This window comes from Mobula birostris, chromosome 2, assembly GCF_030028105.1.
Source record: "Mobula birostris isolate sMobBir1 chromosome 2, sMobBir1.hap1, whole genome shotgun sequence".
Lineage (NCBI taxonomy): Eukaryota > Metazoa > Chordata > Chondrichthyes > Myliobatiformes > Myliobatidae > Mobula > Mobula birostris.
Window position 1 is genome coordinate 122,730,339 of NC_092371.1, and position 20,226 is coordinate 122,750,564.

Consider the following 20,226-nt stretch of genomic DNA (forward strand, 5'->3'; position numbering starts at 1 on the left):
GACAGCAGTGTGTCTATGTATGGCTTGACTAACAACAATCACGTCACTACTTTACATATCACTGGTTCACAATGTTCATTATCAAGCAGTTAGTCTGTCTACAAATGATGTACCACATTTTGCTAATATTCCAAGATGCTTTATATGCAGAAAAGATGACTGTAAAATACTATAAAAATTCCAGAATCTCTGCCAATTTCAATTTAAGCTGCTGACAAAACTGAGGTCTGACTCCATGATGTAAACACATTCTTTCAAACCTGAACAGCTATTAATCAATGGGTGCAGAGAAAGAATTTGTCTAGCCAGAGAGAAATCATGAATGAGATCCTGCTTAGAAAACTCTGTGGCACCAAGATTAAAAAAGAAACTTGATGGAACGGAAGCAAGAGAAAACCTGCAGATTATGGAAATCCACGCAACACCCACAAAATGCTGGCGGAACTCAGCAGGTCAGGCAGTATCTATGGAAAAAAAGTACATAGGGGAGATTCCTGCCGAAGGGTTTCGGCCCAAAACGTCGACTGTACATTTTCCCATAGATGCTGTCTGGCCTGCTGAGTTCCTCCAGCATTTTGTGTGTGTTGATGGAACAGAAGTGCTTTTCCAAAGGCATCGAGGTAGGAATTGAAGTTAAGTTGCTAATAGTAACTACTAGCTGGAGCACAGCATAAGATACAAACATTTAGAAAAGTGAAATTTCAGAACTCTCAAATCAAGGACAGAATCTTTGCCTATTGCATATACCACCTTTAAGGTAATGGCTTTAAGGCTTTTTTAAGAAGCATTACCAAACATGTGTTATACTGAAACATATAAAACTGTACTACAGTAGATGATGAAACTTGGTTATAGATGCAAAGGTGAGACAGGTGGAGAGGTAGAAAGGGTATTTCAGGGAAGTCCAGATCTTAAGACTACAGAAGGAACCATTAAGTTCCAAGAGGATATGGTCAAAGTTGAAGAAGCAAACATATCACTGGGCTGCAGGTGAGACAGAAAGGGTAATTTGAAAAAAAAGATGAGAATTTTGAAATGAAAGCACTACTGGACCAGAAGCCATTATAGGACAATGAGCAAAGGGACAATAAGTGAACAGAGCTCAGTGGAAGTTGAAAAAAAAAACAGAAATATTAAAGGAGGCAGATGAATTGCTCTCATTTTCTCTCGTCAGTCTCAGTTTTTACAGAGACAAGACTCCATTCACACCAATAGCTCCAATTTTGTCAGTCTTCAAGTACTAAACTGTGTAACAAGTGATGTGAAGCAAAATGGAATGCAGTTTAAAACTGATGATGATGATGCCCTCATAATGTAGTGGGATGAACAACTACATCTGGGCTCATAATGTCAACAGATATCAAGATACTGTTCTTTTGCCAATTTATGTTCACTAATATCAGAAAAATTTCTCCTTTAAACTCACCTTTATCCTGGCTGTGATTTTTTGATGAATCTTTGGAATGAAATGGCTCTGGCTGCTGTTCCATCTCTTGATCTTGAGTCTTGCTATCTGGCTTGTCCTTTTCTTCAGCTACTTCCTCTTGTTCCTGTTCTTCCTCCTCCTCCTCCTCAGCCTCAAAAGCTTGACTATCCTTCAGGTTAAATAAATTACTGGGTGGTTCAGGACGTTTTGGTGGTAGTCTCTGAATGGGAAGGAAAATTAGAAAAATATATTTATTTAAAGACTTTTCTTTTGAAATAAAGAATTTGCCATTAGATCACTATATGACTACCAATTGTCTCAATTCCTAATCAAAATTGCTTATGTTCCCTATTGGACCAACTACAAAAAAAAATATTAGTATGGCAACTCTCTGTAAGAGGCTGCAGATTTGTTGTGGACACAGCTTACTCTCTCTCCTATGGACAGTATCTACACTTCCCGCTACCTTGGTAAAGCAGACAATATAATAAAAAGAGCCCACAACGTTAGACCTTTTCCTTTCTCCCTGTTCCGTCATGGAGAAGATACCACCATGCTCAAGAACAGCTTTGATTCCGCTGTTATAAAGCTATTGAACAGATGGACTTTTGACTTCACCTCCACACTGTCGTGACCTTGCACCTTATTATTTGCCTGCAGCTGTAACCTTTTATTTTGAATTCTGTTATGTTTTTCCCCTGTACTACCTCAGTGTATTATTAGACTGAAATGATCTGTACAGGTTGCATACAAAGTTTTTCACTGTACCTCTGTATATATGAAAATAACAAACTAATTTATCAATAATTCAATGTCCTTTCCTGGTAACTTACTTCACAACTTCCGGGTAACTTTGCATCTTATTTAAATCTCTTGGAATTTGAATTTTTTAATCAGTAAATTCATCTTGTAATCATATACAAAAAAAGTAAATGGAAAACCTTCACAGAATGGATGTATTTTAATGAAGACTTTTAAATAGAAAAAGATATAAATAAGTTTGAATACAAATTCTATGCTATAGTTTGATGCTGTGTAAAGTGCAGAAACCAAACAGGAAAGATTCAAACAGGGAACAAATAGACACAACATTTGAGAGGTAAGAACATTCAGATACCAGAAAAGATGAATTTAACAATTATTACTGAGGAATTTTGTAAGCAATTTTTCTATGTGTAAGCCTCTCACCAGGACTTGTTTTCAAACCTGGGTGCTAGCAAACTCTGTTAACAGCATTGTGACTCAGCAGCGAGAAGGCCATCTTCCATAACCAACGCATGTCCAGGTATGACTTACCGCATGTATGATTTGGATTCAACCAAACAGGAAAACTGGATTGTTCTATGAGGGGCATGAATTGTAGTGAATAATGTGTAAATATTGTCCCGTGCAAAGTTATCGTACTCCAGAACAATAACAGATCGTACACCAGTATAAAATTACAAAGGAAATATATTTACCAATTTTTCAACTTTAATAAACAGTTAACAGAAAAAGAAAAAAATAAAAGGGCCCATTACAGTTAATCCAGTCCAAATGTGCACATAAACATTTGAGCTTGTTTCTGAAGTAGGCAGGACGCTTCACTTTGATTGGTCACACGATGAACCCACATTCTGTGCGAAGGATACCAGCCACAGTTCGAACTTCCCTCGAAGACCATTTTGAACGAACTGGCTAACTCAGGAGTATTGGCACTTCCTCCTTTGAAATGTTCCTCTGCACAAAACACTTCTTACAATAGGGTTTCCCCTTTGGGTGGGATCTGACGAGCATCTTGACTTGTGCTCTTCTCCACACCTCCTCATAAAAGACCCCAAACTAGACTACTGTCCTTCAGAAATCTGATCTTGCTCAGCTCTCTTGAAACTTCCATAACATCCCAACGGGTAAAATATTACAACACATTACCAAGACAAACCTGGTTGGCTGACAGAACATTCCCAGGTTGGGCAAATAGCTCCTTATCTTTAGCCAATACCAAAACACCAGTCTATGAAGCTTATTAGCAAGACAACTGTGTTCGCAGAAAACTGCTGAAATAAAAATACCTCAGCATAGCAGTAGAAATCTTAACCAGGACCAGGACACGACAGATGTAGTAAACCTTTAAGCCTTCTCTTATCCAAGGAAAGAGCATGCAAGAGTGGCCGCTAAGGACTTTACAGAGGGGATTCACCAAGATATTCTCTGGATTGGAGGATTTTAGTCATGGGGAAAGTCTGGATAGGCTGTGCTGCTTTCCCCTTGAGCAAAGCAGGCAGAGGGGTGAGCTTGTGGAGGGATATAAAATTACAAGAAGCACAGACAGGGTAAATAGTCAGAATTTTTTTTCCTGATGGGAAAGTTTTGTACACAGGGAGTGGTTGATACCTGAATGTCACTGTCAGGGGAAGTAGTAGAATCAAGGGCACATAGGCACGGTGTGCAAGGATACAGGCCGAATGCAGGCAGATAGACATAAATAGCGTGTGATAGATAGCATGTGATATGAGTATAGATAGGGTGAATACACATGTTCTTTTGCTTAGGAAAGGGGAACTAAAAATGAGAGGCATAGATTTAAGGTAAATTGGTTTATTATTGTCAGATTAACAAGGTACAGTGAAAAACTTCTTTCATACTATTCATACAGATCAATTTATTACAACAGTGTATTGAGGTAGAACAATAATAAAGTGCTGAAAAAGTGTTACAATGAAGGTGGTATAGTGCAGGTAGACAATAAATCAAAACATTAGCGTGAGGTAGAATGTGAGGCTAAGAGTCCATTTTATTGCACCAAGTAACTTATAACCGCAGGACAGAAGCTCTCCTTGAGCTTTTGTATCTCTTGCACAATAAGAGGGTTAGTGGAAGATTTAAGATACCTGAGGGGAAATTTCACGTATAGGGTAGTGCATATATGAATGAAATGTTACAGAAGCCAGTAGAGGTAGGCATAATAACAACATTTAAAAGACATTTGGGTAAGTACATGCATAGGAAAACCTTGGCAGGATATGGGTCAAACACAAATAAATGGAAGCTTGGCGTGCACCATGGTCAGAATGGAAAAGGTGGGCCAAAGGATCTGCTTCCATATTGTGTGACTCTATGATGCTAAAAGGGATTAGAATAGATAAGGAAAAATGTTTGGCATGAACGTGGTGGGTTGAATCACCTGTTAATGTGCTTTATGACTCCATGTCTCTCTGGAAGTGCAGTAAATGTGAACAATTTTAGCATCTCATTCAGGTGGCACAAAGAGCATAGGTACCAGATAAATTGGATCATGGATACATTTTAAATCAGATAACTCTAGCAGCGGTTAAGTGGTATATTGTATTTGCAAATTGTTCAAATGACAATAGCATGATGCAATAATATCTTTGCGCCGTTACTTTCTGAGAAAACTAAAGAAATTTGGCCTGTCCCCTAAAACCCTCACTAACTTTTATAGATGCACCGTAGAAAGCATTCTTCTAGGGTGCATCACAACCTGGTATGGAAGTTGTCCTGTCCAAGACCGGAAGAAGCTGCAGAAGATCGTGGACACGGCGCAGCACATCACACAAACCAATCTTCCGTCCTTGGACTCACTTTACACCGCACACTGTCGGAACAGTGCTGCCAGGATAATCAAGGACACAATCCACCCAGCCAACACACTTTTCGTCCCTTTTCCCTCCGGGAGAAGGCTCAGGAGCTTGAAGACTTGTATGACCAGATTTGGGAACAGCTTCTTTCCAACTGTGATAAGACTGCTGCACGGATCCTGACCCGGATCTAGGCCGTACCCTCCAATTATCCGGACCTGCCTCTCAGTTTTTTTGCGCTACCTTACTTTCCATTTTTAATATTTACTATCGGTTTGTAATCCAGGGAGCGGGAAGCGCAGAATCAAATATCGCTGTGATGATTGTACGTTCTACTATCAATTGTTTGGGGACAATAAAGTATAATATCTACCTGTTGTTAGTTTAATTGTGTAAAGAAAAAGCAGACATTACTCATTTGATTGTTGAGGTCAGGATACTTAATAGTCCAGGTAAAAAAGATGACAATGTGAGAAATTGCTTAGGTTAAAAATAGGACAGGAATATTCCAGCCAACAAATCATGGGCAAAGCAAGGGAAGGAGCTGTGAACGGTACTTATTCATCATCGACCTGCTTCTGACGCCCAGTTTGGATTTCATTAGACTTATTTGGCTCTAAACCTCAACACTGCCTTGGTTCCAACATGGATTAAGAATTGTATTTCAAAGGTGAAGCGAGACAACATTATTTGACTAAGTGTGGCATTAAGGAGTGCTAGTAAATTGAAATCAATGGGCAGAGAAAGAAAAAGGCTCCAATGGAAGGAGTTACATATCATAATAAGCATGATGTTCGTGGTCAATGGAAGTCAATAATATCAGTCCCAAGACATCACTGCAGTGTCTATATATCCTATATACCAATAATTCACAGCTGCTTTAAGAGTGATTTCTTTGCTTCATCAAAAATGTGGATGTTTGCTGATGGTTGACCATTTCTATCTAATTCACAACTCCTTACAAATCAAGCAGGCAGCAATGCCCAGACAATATTCAGGCATATTCATAGAAGGTAAATAAAGACGATACAATAAATGGAAGAAACGACCATTTCCAACAAGAATGAGTACAACTACCTATTATTAATATTCATTGGCATCACAATTGCATCACTCTGCCATTAAATTCTGACAAGCACCATTGATCAAAAACTCAAATAGATTAACAACATAAGCACTGTTGCTATAAAAGTCAAAGGTGTTTGATACCCTATGGCAACTGGATCACATCTTGAAACTTAAGGCAGGTTCACGGACAGCTTCTACCCCATTGTCAGAAGACTATTAAAATATTCCCAAGTAGGATAAATTGGACTTCTGACCTCAAAATTTGACTTGTTTTGATCTTGCGCCTTATTGTGTACCTGCACTGCACTTTCTCTGCAGCTGTGACCTTTTAAAATCTGCATTGTTACTGTTTTATCGTGCTCTACCTCAATACACTGTGTAATGATCTGATCTTTTTACTGTATCTTGGTGCATGGGACAGTAATAAACTTACTCCAATTTTCCAATACCTCTATCAGAATCATGATGTAATGCTCTCTACTTGATTGGATTAATGCTGTTCAACAACAGTCAGAGACTAGCATTATCCCAGACAAAGCAGCTTCAAAATACATTGCAGTTCCTCACCTGGGTTTAGGTTACAATGACTTTCAAAACTGTGAACTCTAGCACCAAGAATGATATGGACAGAAGATGCATTGAACTCCACCACCTACAGCTTTAACTCCAGGTAACACACTATCTTGAATCTGAAAGATATCACTGTTCCTTCAGCAATGCCACAATGAAATCCTAGAACCTCCCACCTAAAAACAATGGGGGAGCAGCTTCAGCCCAAGGACTACAGTGATTCAAGGAGGACCGTAACAGCAACTGGGGATAAGCAATAAATGCTGGCAATGCCCAAATCTCAAAAATTAATAATATAAACAAGAATGGGACCACCATTTCCCTGGAAAATCATTTACCCACATTTTTGAACAATTTAGGCAAAATAATAAGTACATTATTAATGTGCTCACCAGTTCAAGACTTGCCTGCTATCTTATCCCACTCAATCCCAGTGTTCCAGTCTTAAAGTTCTGGATATATCAGTGGCTAGTTCCCAGGACAGATCTCATACTTCAAAAGTTTGATGCTGGTGCTCACAGCAACAAATAGAGAGAGACCTGCTTACTCTCCAATAACAGTCATCACCTCAAGAAGCACCACATAAATTTGCTCAATCAAGATCTGGTGATGTGCAAATTCTCATGAGCAACTTGGTGTACGTTGCGATCCTAATGCAGGTTGTGGTAGATTGATGTCACCTTTAAAAATACTAATTCTCTTACTGCAGGCCTAACGTGCTTTATTTCCAGTCTCGACCAGCACCACTGGCAGCCCCAAACAAGCTGAAAACAGATTGCAGTGTTTGGCATCTGCTCTGCTTCTGGACTCTGGAGTTAATAGTACAACCTAATTGTGCTGGTATTTCCTGAATCGCTCACCTGTATTCGTAACCCAGTTAAAACTGGCAAAGGATCAGAATTCTAATTATAAAGGGATTCCCAATCTGGAAATCAGGATGAATTCAGATTTGAGGGGCAGGTCTTACCAGACAGAGGGTGGTGATTATGTAGCACGAGCTGCTACAAGGTGTGGCAAAAACAGATACAATGCACTGTTTGAAGGACGTTTGGACACGTACTTAGATAGAAGGGGTGTAAACGGATACAGCCTAAAGCAGGCAAATGGGATTAGCATAAATGTATGTCATGATCTGCATGGGTGAGTTGGGCTGAAGAGCCTATTTTTGTCCTGTGCTGCTATGTGACTCTTATCTTACTTCATCTGGTTTTTAAAAAAAGTGTTTTAGTTAGTTTGAGAAAGTTATTGCATTACCTTTAAATATTCCGACATATCTGAAGCAATTAAAATACTCTTGGGAGTCTCAGAGACATTGATATAAGATCACTGTCACAGCCAGGATTACAATAGTACTCCACCACGTATAGTGTCCAAATTGGAAGGCCAACAGATCTAGGGCAATTGGACACACTCATCTGTTCCAGGTTAGCGGAGGCATGTGGAGAGCATATGAGAGATGCAGAGTGCAGCAGGGAAATAATCTGGTGGTTGGCTAAATCTAATACTATTTAAACCCACGTAACTCAAATTGACTGCTGATTTGAAGGCAGCTCATCTTTTGATGTAAAGCATTCCACAATTAATTTCACATCTTACTGTCTCATTTTCTAAACTTAAAATATATTGTAGAATTTTTTGAGCTAATCTACAAAACATTGTGCATGTCAAATCAAAAGAAAAATTCCAAAACCTGTCAACAATTTACTAAAAATTATAAACCAAAATTGAGAAGCTGAAAAAGTATTCACTCCTTTGTAGTTACTATGCTAATTTTTCTCAGGTGCAATATAGTAATACCTTACCAACTCACCCAATTTGTTGATGTACATAAAAAAGAGGAGGATCACCCATTTTCAATAAATTCATAAGAATAAATACCTCTCTTTCTGTAAGATTCAACATTATGGTAAATTTTCAACAGACCAAATCAAAATAGAGACAAAGAGCATTCAAGATAAGTCAAGGAAATGATAATAGAGAAGTATAAATCAAGGGAAGCGTACAGGACCATTTCAAATGCACTGAACATACCTTGGAACTCAGTGCAGTCAATCATGAAAAAGTGGAAAATAAATGAAATGACAGCCACACTGCCTAACTCAGGCCACCCCTCTAAATTTAATCGTCAGAGAAGAATGGCACTTGTTAGAGAGGCTACTTTGGCGCCAATAGTCACTTTGAGTGAGCTACAGAAGTCAGTGCCTGCAACTGGAGATGAAGTTCATGGCTCCATAATCTCTAAGGCCTTGCATAAAAAGGGTATTTGTGGAAGAATGGCAAGGCAGAAACCCTGGCTAAACAAAACATTTGCAAAACATCACTTAGAAGATAGTAAAAACGTGGAAGGAGGTCTTGTGGTCAAATGAGACTAAAGTGGAACTTTTCGGCCTCAATCTAAATGGTTACATGTGGCATAAATCTAATACTGCACATCAGCCCGGTAATACCATCCCCTACTGTAAAGTATAGTAGACACAGCGTCATGCTATGGGGATGCTTTTCAACAGCAGGGACTGGAAATCTGGTTAGGATTGATGGGAAGATCAATGCTGTTAAATTTAGAGATACTGGATAAAAACCTGCTAGCCTCTGCCAGAAAGCTTAAACTGGGGAGGAAGTTCATCTTTCAGCTGGACAACAACCCAAAGCACATGGTCAGAGCAACCATGGAATGAATGGCTTCAAATGAAGAAAATTAATGTCCTTGAGTGGCTCAGTCAAAGTCCTGACCTTAACCCGATCGAACATCTCTGGAAAGACCTCAAGATTGCTGTCCACCATTGTTCCCCAACTAAAGTGACATAGCTTGAACAATTCTGCAAGGAGGAATGGGCAAATCTTGCTCCATCACATTGTGAAAAGCTAATAAGAGACTTGTCCAAAAAGACTACTGGCTGTAAGTGCTGCATGAGGTGATTCAACTAAGTACTGAGCAAAAGGGGGATTTGAACTGGTGATGTTTTAGTTTTTGAATTTTTAGTTTCTCATGCTTTACAAGTTCCCCTGTTTTTGGGCTCCACTGTGGAAAAAAAAAGGAGCATGTGATTCGGAAATAAAAATTCTCACTTAAATTGATCAAAATCCCTGGTTTTGCTACTCATTTATGTGAGCAAAGGGTTGGGGGCTGAATACTTTTACAAGGCACTGTATAAGTATTTTTAGGTTACTCTCTATTAAACTTGAACCCTACTTAAATCACATATCTGATAATAATTAATTAAGAAATTTCGCATTCACCATGACAAATCACCAATCAGCATTTTAATCTGAAACACCAACACAGTCAGTTGTCGCCACATCTTATATCAAAGTAAAAAAAAAAGCCAATCCCTTTGGAGCTCATGATGAAAAACAATATTCTGAAATCCAATTAAAATAAAATGAGCAAATGCCCATATATATTACAGCAAGTCAGCTGCTGAGGAAAGATATCTCTAATTTACCTTGATGAGCTTTAATCCAAACTTTATAAACGTACCTCCTATTGCTTCAGCATTGCACTTCTGTCTCCCACTGCTATGACATCTGTGCATTAAATGGCAATTTGCTTCAAATCACATATTGCTCTATTTAGAGTGGGAAAGGTTACTTTACCAAAGACCTTTTAAAAGGAGCAGATATTTAAGGGATTTGTTGCATCAGTTTGAAATGCATAGAAACCTAGTTTACAGAGATGGTAGGTAAGTCTGCTATGTACTTTAAATGGTAACATCATGAAACACAAATCTTTGCCCTTCCAAATTATTTATTTATCGATTTACTTATTGAGATGCAGGATGGAGTAGGCCCTTCCGGCCATTTGAGCCATGCCAGCCAACAATCCCTTGATTTAATCCTCGCCTAATCATGGGACAATTTACAATGACCAATTAACCTACCAACCAGTATGCCTTTGGACTGCGGGAGTTACGGGGAGAATGCACAATCTCCTTACAGGCAGCATTTGTGGAGGAAAAAGGATAGTTAATATTTTGGTTTATAATGTTGACTGTCCATTTCGCGTGGTTACGGGGAGAATGCACAATCTCCTTACAGGCAGCATTTGTGGAGGAAAAAGGATAGTTAATATTTTGGTTTATAATGTTGACTGTCCATTTCGCTCCACAGACACTGGAGTTCCTCTAACAGCTTTTTTAAAAAAAATTCCAGACTCTAGCATCTGAAGTCTTTTGTATCCCTATTCTGAAACAAAATGGACAAACTGAGTAGTGACACAGTTAAAAGACCAGTCAAGATATCCAAAAAGAATCCTTTCCTTCTAGTTTGGGAGAAAATAGATCAAATTCACCATGCTCCTGTGGGATCAGAAATTTAAATAACAACAGTGAAAAATGTGAAAAAGTGAACCATAATTTATTTTTTGTCTCCCACTTTAAGATAAAAATTCTCTTGGGTTTTCATGACACATTAGACCCCTGCCACTTAAAAGAAGCTCCTCCAGTCACGATTCTTCTGTAGATCAAAATTTGGCAGTCACTGGTAAAACATACGGCTTACCTCTTGTACTCAGTAGGTCTGAGTGCCGTAGCAGCTACCAAAATTAAATTTGACATTTAGCAACTAATATCTGTGTAAGCATTTTGGGAGCTAGCACTTAGATTAGAATCTACTGAGATCTTTAGAATCTCTTTCTTTGGAAAAGCGAAGTAGGAGGCCAAACCCTGTCAAGGGATATAAAATTAAGAGCGACAGATGTCTATAACTAGGGGTCATACAGTTAAAGATATTAATACAAGAAGACAGTAGGGGAGATTTTTTCTCATCCAGATGGTGGTGCAAATTAGCAACTCATTACTGAAAACATGATAACAGCACAACTGACCACATTATAAAAAACTGAACAAACGTGTATTGCTGTAAGCTGCAAGACTTAGAAAGAAGGATTGGTTGGTTAGCTCTTAATTGACTGGCACAGGCACAACTGAACAAATGGCAATCTTCTGTGCTATAAATTTATATAATTCTACAAAACTCTAACGTATTTGGGGAAGGACAGTTGACAGTCATCTAAGTAAAGAAGGGACGGCTATCTTTCAGATGAGACTTTTAAGCTGAGGTCTGTCTGTCTTGTACCTGAGCCACTTCAGAGGGGAGATGAACCTCTCAACTTTTGTGCCTCAGAAAAAAAGCTTTCGGGATCTTACTATGTACAAAGCACATGCCTTGTTTCCTGCACTAAAAGTGACTAGACTTCAAATGTATTCCACAAGCTGCAAAGTGCTTTATATGTGTTCTGAGGTATGAAGGGCTCCATATCATTGCAAGCCTTTCTTTTTATCTAGATAATTTTTCTCAAGGCTCTTTGAAATTACACCATACCAATATCCAAGTACATTATATTAGCGCAGGCTAGGATTTAAAACCCGATTGCCTGAAAATCCAAATCTTTAGCTGTTGCTCTTTTTTTAAAAACATCAGTTGGAGTCTCAATTTATTTATTTTAGAGTCACTTAAAAGCATGCATTCACAATCCAGAATAAGATATATTTGAATTTTGCACTGATTTAGAAAGATATAAAAACGTAAATTCTTTTTAAAATATTTTGAAGATCACTTTATTCTTTAAAGCGATATTGTACAGCCCATTAAATTCATGGCGGAAAATATACTCTCAGACAATAGGGTTTAAAGTTCTGTGAATGAACATTCACTTCTTACATAAATTGAGTTCTTGCAGAGGAACGGAAGAGACTACAGAGAATGCTGGACTCAGCCTGTTTCATCATTGGTGCTGCTCTCCCTACCAACAAGGACAAATACAAGAGATGACGTCTTCCGAAGGCAGCAGCTTTCATCATCAGGGACCCCTACTATCTGGGCCATGCACTCTTTTTGATATAGATGGTACAAGAGCCCAAAGACCTACACTTCAAAGTTCAACAACAGTTCTTCCTGACTGCTATCATGTTCTTGAAACAACTTGGAAAACTTTAACACTATGTTGGACTATATTTTATTCTCTCACTAATGTCATATGAATATATTGTTTATTTTGCACATGTGTAATTACGTATGATTCATGTTAATTTAAGTTTATGTTATGTCTGTCCTTACAATATCCTATGCTTCTGTGGCAAAAAACTAATCCTAATGTCATTTGTATCCTGGGTATGTACACCTATGACAACAAGAAACGTGAACAAATGTTTGGAGGCTGTTGCTGAGGTCCTTGTGTTTTGGAGAGGGAAGCACTCAGCTTTGAGACATGATGTTCTCAACAGTTATGCCATTGGGGCAATAGCTCCTCTGACTGATAAGATTATGCTATGAAGGGTCTTCATACTAATGAAGACAGTGGTGGAAGTACTAGTAATCAGGAGCAACAAGGAGATAAAGGAGTTTATTAAAGCCTATAAAGAAGAATTCAATAATGATCTAGCAGAAAAGATAAAAGGTGATAAACTTGGAATATTTCAAAAAGCTTTACTCATTTTACTTGGAAACACTCAAATGCGAGTAACGAAGTGGGTCATGATCTTGCTGATGATGATGCTGGTGAAAAGAGGAAAGGGACAGCATTGACACAAATCATTAAAATTCTGTCTGACAGAAAATTTGCACCTCTAAGGACTGTGTCTGAGAGGTACACAAAGCACAGTCAACATGATGCGGGAAAGGCCTCAGATCTTGAGCTGTAAAAGGACATAGAAAATCCATTAAAAGCTTTATTAAAATGCTTTGGCAACAAACCAGCCTATTTTGCTGAGAGGTTGCATCGATCAATGAAGGACTACAGTACAGATGATAATCGTTTGATCAGAATTATAGTTTCCCATTTTAAAGTGGATTACAAAGCTAAATATGGAAAAACTCTGCAGTGCTATCAAGAATTAAACTAAAGGGAACTATGAGAAAATCCTACTCTTCCTCTGTGGAAGCAATGAGTAATGTACATCGATTCATGGTGAAATTGTAAAGAAGACAATACAGTGAAATTGAGACTGACATGGAGTTGTGAAATCAACTCTATATATCTAGCTGTACCTGGTGCAAATAAAATATTTACTTGAACAAAATCTTTTTATTTAATTCAGGAAGTTATGCTGCAGCTTTATAAAACTCTAGTTAGGCCACATCTGGAGCACTGCGTACAGTTCTGGTTGCCCCATTATAAGAAATGTAGGGTTCTCAGTAATATTAGCTGGACTGTTACCTGTTAATTGCCTATTACAAAATGGCTTCTCTGAAGTGTTAAACTAAAATGGTCTCTTGTACTATAAACTGCTGAGTAAGGAGCTCACTGTGGCGGTATGTTTGGATTATAGTTAGTGATAATGGAAATGGTATTCGTTTGCTAGCCAATGGAAGTCATGTTATGCTATCTCATACGTGTGTGCTGAGCTGAGGATCGCGGGCTTTTCGGGAGGCGAGCGGAGAGGACGGACGTGCAGGGAACGGACAGCAGTTCCAGGGCAGCAGATACCAGGCCTCGGGGGTTCGGGTGGTGGCCGGAGACTTGGAAGGACGTTGTGGATGGACTCGGAGGTGTGAGCTCCAACATATTAAAATACTATGTGCACAAGACTGATAAGTTACTTATGTGGCACCTTTTCTTTTAAATGTTTCTACTAACCCATCACCAATAGTTACTATAAAGTACATTTCTGTACTCACACTTTGTATATTGTTTGATATTTGTGTTGTGGCTGATATTTGGGTACCTTACACCATAGCATTGCACTGTTTGGCAGGGTCAGCGGTTACTCACACGAGGCAACGGGAGCCAGTTGAAGTCACTGACCCCCACAGACATTGTGGGGGCTCATCCGGGATTTAAATTCTGTCGGATACAGTGTAAGTCGCCCGGTTTAAATCAGAAGAGATGGACACGGATAAGATTGAACTTTGGTGTGAGATCGAAGAAGTGCCGGTTAGTCATGCCTGCATATTAAGTGGGGTGAATATGCGTACCTCAGATGATGTGTTAATTCGATGTTTGAGTACGGTCAGAGCTATCGGTAAGGTTGAAATTGTAAGCAGAAAGATTGGTAAAACGGGGGACTCAGCCTTTGGGCTGGTACAGACTGGTGCTGACGTCAAGGAGTTGGGACTGCCACTATGTACCGGTGACCTTGGTGAGGCGGGGCTATGGGGCGTGCACACTGTCACGGAGGAAGGGTTTGAAGGGTTGCCCAAAGCTGGGGGGGAGGAGATTTTAGAGAGCGGGTCCAATCGTTTTTGAAGGACGAAGAAAGTAAGTGGTCAGATTTGGAGAATGTAATTAGTTCTCATTCCCCACGGAAGGGGGAGGGCTCTGAGTTGGCCTCAGCCAATAACTCCCTGGTGAACAGGGCGATGGGTCCACGTCAGAAGTTAAGAATTTTCTCAGGCAGGTCCCCCATTTCCGAAGGGGAGGATGATTATGAATCCTGGATAAAACACGCCTCTCAGGTGCTGGGTGAGTGGCAGTGTTTTGAGGAAAGGAAGCAGCAAAGATTGGGAGAAAGTTTGAGAGGGGTGGCAGCTGAGGTGGTAAAAGGCGTGAAAGCTAACTAGCCCTTAGCTTCTTGGAAGGAGTGTCTAGAAGCATTAAAGGAGGCTTTTGGGCTAACGGGGGGCACGGTGGAGCTTTTAGGGGCAATTCAGAATCTGCATCAGGATAAAGGGGAAAAGCTTTCTGAGTATCTTTTCCGGCTAGAGCGAAGGCTAAATTGGTTGAGGTGCCGGGGGGGTCATCATTCAAGGGGAGGAGGTGGATCGGATAAGGATCGACCAGGTAGCCAGGGGAGCACAGAGGCATGATGCGATTGCTACAAGCCTCCGGCAGTCTCGTAGAACGCGATCCCCCCCCCCCCCCCCCATTTTTTGTTCAGTTGCTCAGAGAGGTAAGGGAGGAGGAAGACGCATTGGAAGCAGAAGAGGGCCCCGCTCCTTGTGGTGAAATGACCGGGGCCAGCTCTATGCGGGAGACAGCAAAAGGGGTCGCGGCAGGTGGAGTCTCTCCGCGTGAGGGGACTAATGGAGAAGGCCCCTCCCCGAAGGGACAGATGGCACTGAGGCCAGGCAGAAGCCGGGGTCTCGCGAGATGAGGCGTATGCTATAACTGCGGTGAAGAGGAGCATTTCAGGTGGGAATGTGAACGGCAGGGAGCCCCTTGGAGCCTCGGAGGGAGAGCCCACGGGTGTCCCAGCAGGTGGGGGGGGGGTCAGGAAACTTAGAAGAGACTCAGTGAGGAAACGGACTGGAGTCTCTGGGAAAATACATTCCCAACAACATACCACAGAGCCCTCGAGAGGAAAAGACCATATCCCAGAAGGACTGGTGGGACCCCAATCCAGTGTGTCGATACGGATAGAAGGGATAGATGGAAAGGCCATACTCGACACTGGGTCGCAGGTCACGTTACTGTACCGGTCGTTCTACAATCAGTATCTGGCGCCTTTACCCTTGACACCTTTCAGTGCACTGGAAACTTAGGGTATCAGTGATAGTGATTACCCATACGATGGTTATTTGTCCGTGAAACTGGAGTTCCTGGAAGCTGAGGTGGGGGTGTCTGAGGCTCATGAGGCCCTGGTACTGGTTTGCCCAGACCCTGGTGAGAATTGTGGTGGCGACCAATACCCCTATTGTGCGGAGACTCCTGGGAGCCTGTAAGGAGAAGGCAGGTGGAGACTTTTTGGAACACCTTGTCAGTGTTCCTAGCTACTTCTGTGAAAGCGTGGGGTTGCCCTGGGCTGGACGCGGCGTGTAAACGAGGCACTGTGTGGTGTGCCCAGTTGAAGCCCAGGGTGGTAAAGCCCAGTGAAGTAGCGAGAATGGTGGGGATCCCTAGATTCCCAGGAGTGCCTGAGGGTGAAGTCCTTTTAGTGGACACTCCAGAAGATCTCCAGGGGGAGTCGAGATTCCTTGCTGGGGTGGTGGTGAGACCCGAGTTGCAGAAGCCCTCGGTGGTACAGGCACGCAGGCTAGTGGTGATCGTCAGGAATCTGGGATTACCTGGAAAACACAAGTTGGCTGATCACTGAGCAGCCCTATGCCCTATGTGGTGGAGAGTCAGATGCCAAACCTACTGGTTTTCTGGGTGCAGCCTGAGGATGGAAAGGGGCCTGGTCAATATTCTCCATCGGAATCACCTGCTGCCCCTGGGGCAAGATGTACAGGTAGAGCAGGAGCCTGACGAGGCAGCTGCACCCAATACCAGGACTCTGTGTCCCCGCAGGGTGGAGGACATGCCTATTCCAGGAGAGACGGGCCCGAGCCCAGCCCCTGTGAGGGATACTGACTCGGAGGATGACGACTCGGATGGTTGGCACATTCTGCCGTTTGCTGATGCTCCTGTGATGGAGGAAGAGACTCCTGGCCTTTCCCTCACTGGGTTAGACAGGGCTAGTGAGAGGCAGTCCATGGTACCGCAGGGCGCTGAAGGAGAAGATGTAGGGCCTGAACCAGAGATAGAGGGTTCCGAGGTGCAGAGGGGCTTGGATAACCGCTCGGGGGAGGGTTTGCCTCATAGCTTCCAAGGGTCCCTTGTAGAGTCTGAGGCGGAAGAGTTAGAAGAGGTGGTAAGTAGGTCTCAGAGTAGTCGGAACCCCCCGGAGAGGTTGGCCTATGTAGCACCCAGAGAACAGGGTGTGATCTCTACTGATCTGGGGAGTCAGGTCACAGCTTTCTGCACGTGGATTAGGCTGTGTGTTTTGCAGGAAGGGATGGCAAATTATTTGACTATCATGAAGGCATGACTTTATTCGGTGGGGGGAGAATGTAGGGATCTCAGTAATATTAGGGGGACTGTTACCTGTTAATTGCCTATTACGAAATGGCTTCTTTGAAGTCTTAAACTAAAATGGTCTCTTGTACTATAAACTGCTGAGTAAGGAGCTCACTGTGGCGGTATGTTTGGGTTATAGTTAGTGATAATGGAAATGGTATTCGTTTGCTAGCCAATGGAAGTCATGTTATGCTATCTCATATGTGTGTGCTGAGCTGAGGATCGCGGGCTTTTTCGGGAGGGGAGCAGAGAGGACGGATGTGCGGGGAACGGACAGTGGTTCCAGGGCAGCAGATACCGGGCCTCGGGGGTTCGGATGGTGGCCGGAGTCTCGGAAGGACATTGTGGATGGACTCGGGCGTGAGCTCCAATGTATTAAAATATTATGTGCTCAAGATTGATAAGTTACTTACTTTTCTTTTAGTTGTTTCTATTAACCCATCACCAATAGCTGCTATAAAGTATATTTCTGTACTCGCACTTTGTATATTGTTTGATATTTGAGTCGTGGCTGATATTTGGGTGCACCACACTGTATCGACACCAAAGTATTTGCACTGTTTGGTGGGGTCAGTGGCTATTCACCCTAGGCAATAGGGTCAGTTGGGTCACAGACGTTTCAGAAAGATATCGAGGCACTGGAGAGGGTGCAGATGAGGTTTACCAGGATGCTGCCTGGATTAGAGGATATGCGCTATCACAAGAGATTACACAAACTTGGGTTGTTCTCACAGAAGCAGAGGCAGAAAGGATATCTGATAGAAGTTTATAAGATTATGAGAGTCATAGATAGAATAGACAAATGGTATCTCTTTTCCAGGAATGAAATGTCCAATACCAAAGGGCATGCATGCGTTTAAGGCAAGAGTGGATAATTTCAAAGGAGGTGAGAGGGGCAAGTTTTTTTTAATATACAAATATGGTGGGTGCCTGGAATGCACTGTCTGGAGTGGTGGTAAAGGCAGATGCATTACAGACTTTTAAGAAATATTTAGGAAGGCACAGAAATGTGAAGAAAATGGAAGAATATGGACAATGGGTAGGTAGAAGAAATTCCATCCTGCCGAAAGGTCTTGGCCAGAAACATCAACTGTACTTTTTTCCATAGATGTTGCCTGGCCTGCTGAGTTCCTCCAGCATTTTGTGTGTGTTGCTTGGGATTCCAGCATCTGCAAATTTTCTCTTGTTTGTGGCAGAAGAGATTAGTTTAGTTAGCCATTTGACTAATAATTTAATTGGTCGGGCACAACATTGTTGGCCAAAGGGCCTGCTCTTGTGCTGTACTGTTTTATGTGTCTTGCCTTTATAGTATCATTTGATACTAGGCAAGATGCAAAATGGGAAATGCATAATAAACTTAATTACCAAAGTATAAGGGGCATATCATGAAAATGACCCCATAGTTCTCACTCAGAAATTAGACAGAGAAGATTAACAACCAGGTAACCTTAAGCAAGCACTCAGTAACATTGCTAGGACAAATTATGAAAAACTCTAGTACACCAGCATTATTATTTACCTTCATGAATAAGAACAAAATTAAAAACAGGACATTTGTAAAAAGTTAAGGGTACATATAGAAAGGCTGACGGTACCATATTTCAAATCTTTAGGATGCACGATAATGTTTTACAGATATTTAAGTACTTTCAGAAATGTATTGCAGGAATTATGTCAGTCAATTTGTACACAGCAAGCTCCCACAAACATTGGGAGAGTAATTTCTACATTGTTTTTGTAACATTGCAAAAGAAATAAATATTGACAACGACATCTGTGAGAACTCCTCTATTTTGAAATATAATGGATGTGCTTACAGTGTCATTCACAGATACAGCATGCTCCTTTCTAGCTTCTATATCATAATAGTTCCTCAAAAAATGGGTAGCCCTCCATCCGAAAAAAGTAGGGAAATTAAGAAATTGTACCAAGAGCAGGGGCTCTGCAAGAGATTATCTTTTGCAAAGTGTTTTCAAAATAGTCATTGTTAAATGGGACAACCTACAGATAAGTAATATCAAATTCTAAATTAAAATGCACAAATGAGAGTAATCTCAATTTGTTATCTTAAGTGCATACAATGGTTCACTATAAATAATCATCAATATTGGGAGAAACCACTAGGGCCAAGTTATAAGGTTACCTCTATTCCCCGCCACCTCCCCTTATGACTGCTTGGCCTTCAGAACTATAAAACTCCAATTTCTTTCCTCCTTGCTGCTAACTCCCAGCCCTGATTTTGAAGCAGAGATATCAATCAAGAAGACTTCTAATGAAAAGTAATTTTTCAGTTTCTCCTTCCTCATGAGCTGCCTAATATTTTGAGTATTTCCAGCATTTCCAATTTTTTTGTTCAGATTTTCAGTATTAAAGGCTTTTGAAGAAACAGGTTTGTAATGGCATGAAATCTGGGCAAGGTCCTTAAACATAAAGTGATATGACCCAGCTAACCTTCACATTATTTTTACATATCAAAACTAGAAAATAGTTTTATTCACTGTAGTCAGAGTGAATGGAGTGCAAATGTTCTGTGCTTGATTCCAATGTGGTATTTTAAGAGGTCTCCAATTAAGATTTGGCACTGCTATGATGGACATTTTAAAACACACAGACACAATCTCACAAGTAAGCAGCCCACACAAACACCCACTTCTGTGGCCATTTATAGCGAAAAACCTCTGCATTAGCATAAGTCCCTCAAGGCAGAAGGTTGTGAAGAAGGAAAGAAAACAATGTTTTAAAAACAAAATATATAAATTGAAGTATGTTCAAAGCTTTGATTCACCCATCTAAGATCAAACATCTTAAATCCTTTAGTCTTGTTGGGGCCATCTAGCTACTCATTCATCTACGGCAAAAGAGAGACTAATTAA

General features: G+C 40.9%; 1 protein-coding gene and 1 pseudogene across 3 annotated transcripts in view; one reads left to right on the plus strand and one right to left on the minus strand.

Moving 5' to 3' along the window:
- The window catches only part of slc4a1ap (solute carrier family 4 member 1 adaptor protein), a 189,694-nt gene that overhangs the window by 52,919 nt on the left and 116,549 nt on the right, over positions 1-20,226 (minus strand). For all 3 annotated transcript variants that reach the window (XM_072247342.1, XM_072247349.1, XM_072247333.1), the window contains one exon: positions 1,427-1,646. In XM_072247342.1, the coding sequence (XP_072103443.1) occupies positions 1,427-1,646 (220 nt within the window). The remainder of the gene's footprint in view (positions 1-1,426; positions 1,647-20,226) is intronic.
- LOC140190631 (annexin A1-like) lies at positions 12,909-13,530 on the plus strand (annotated as a pseudogene).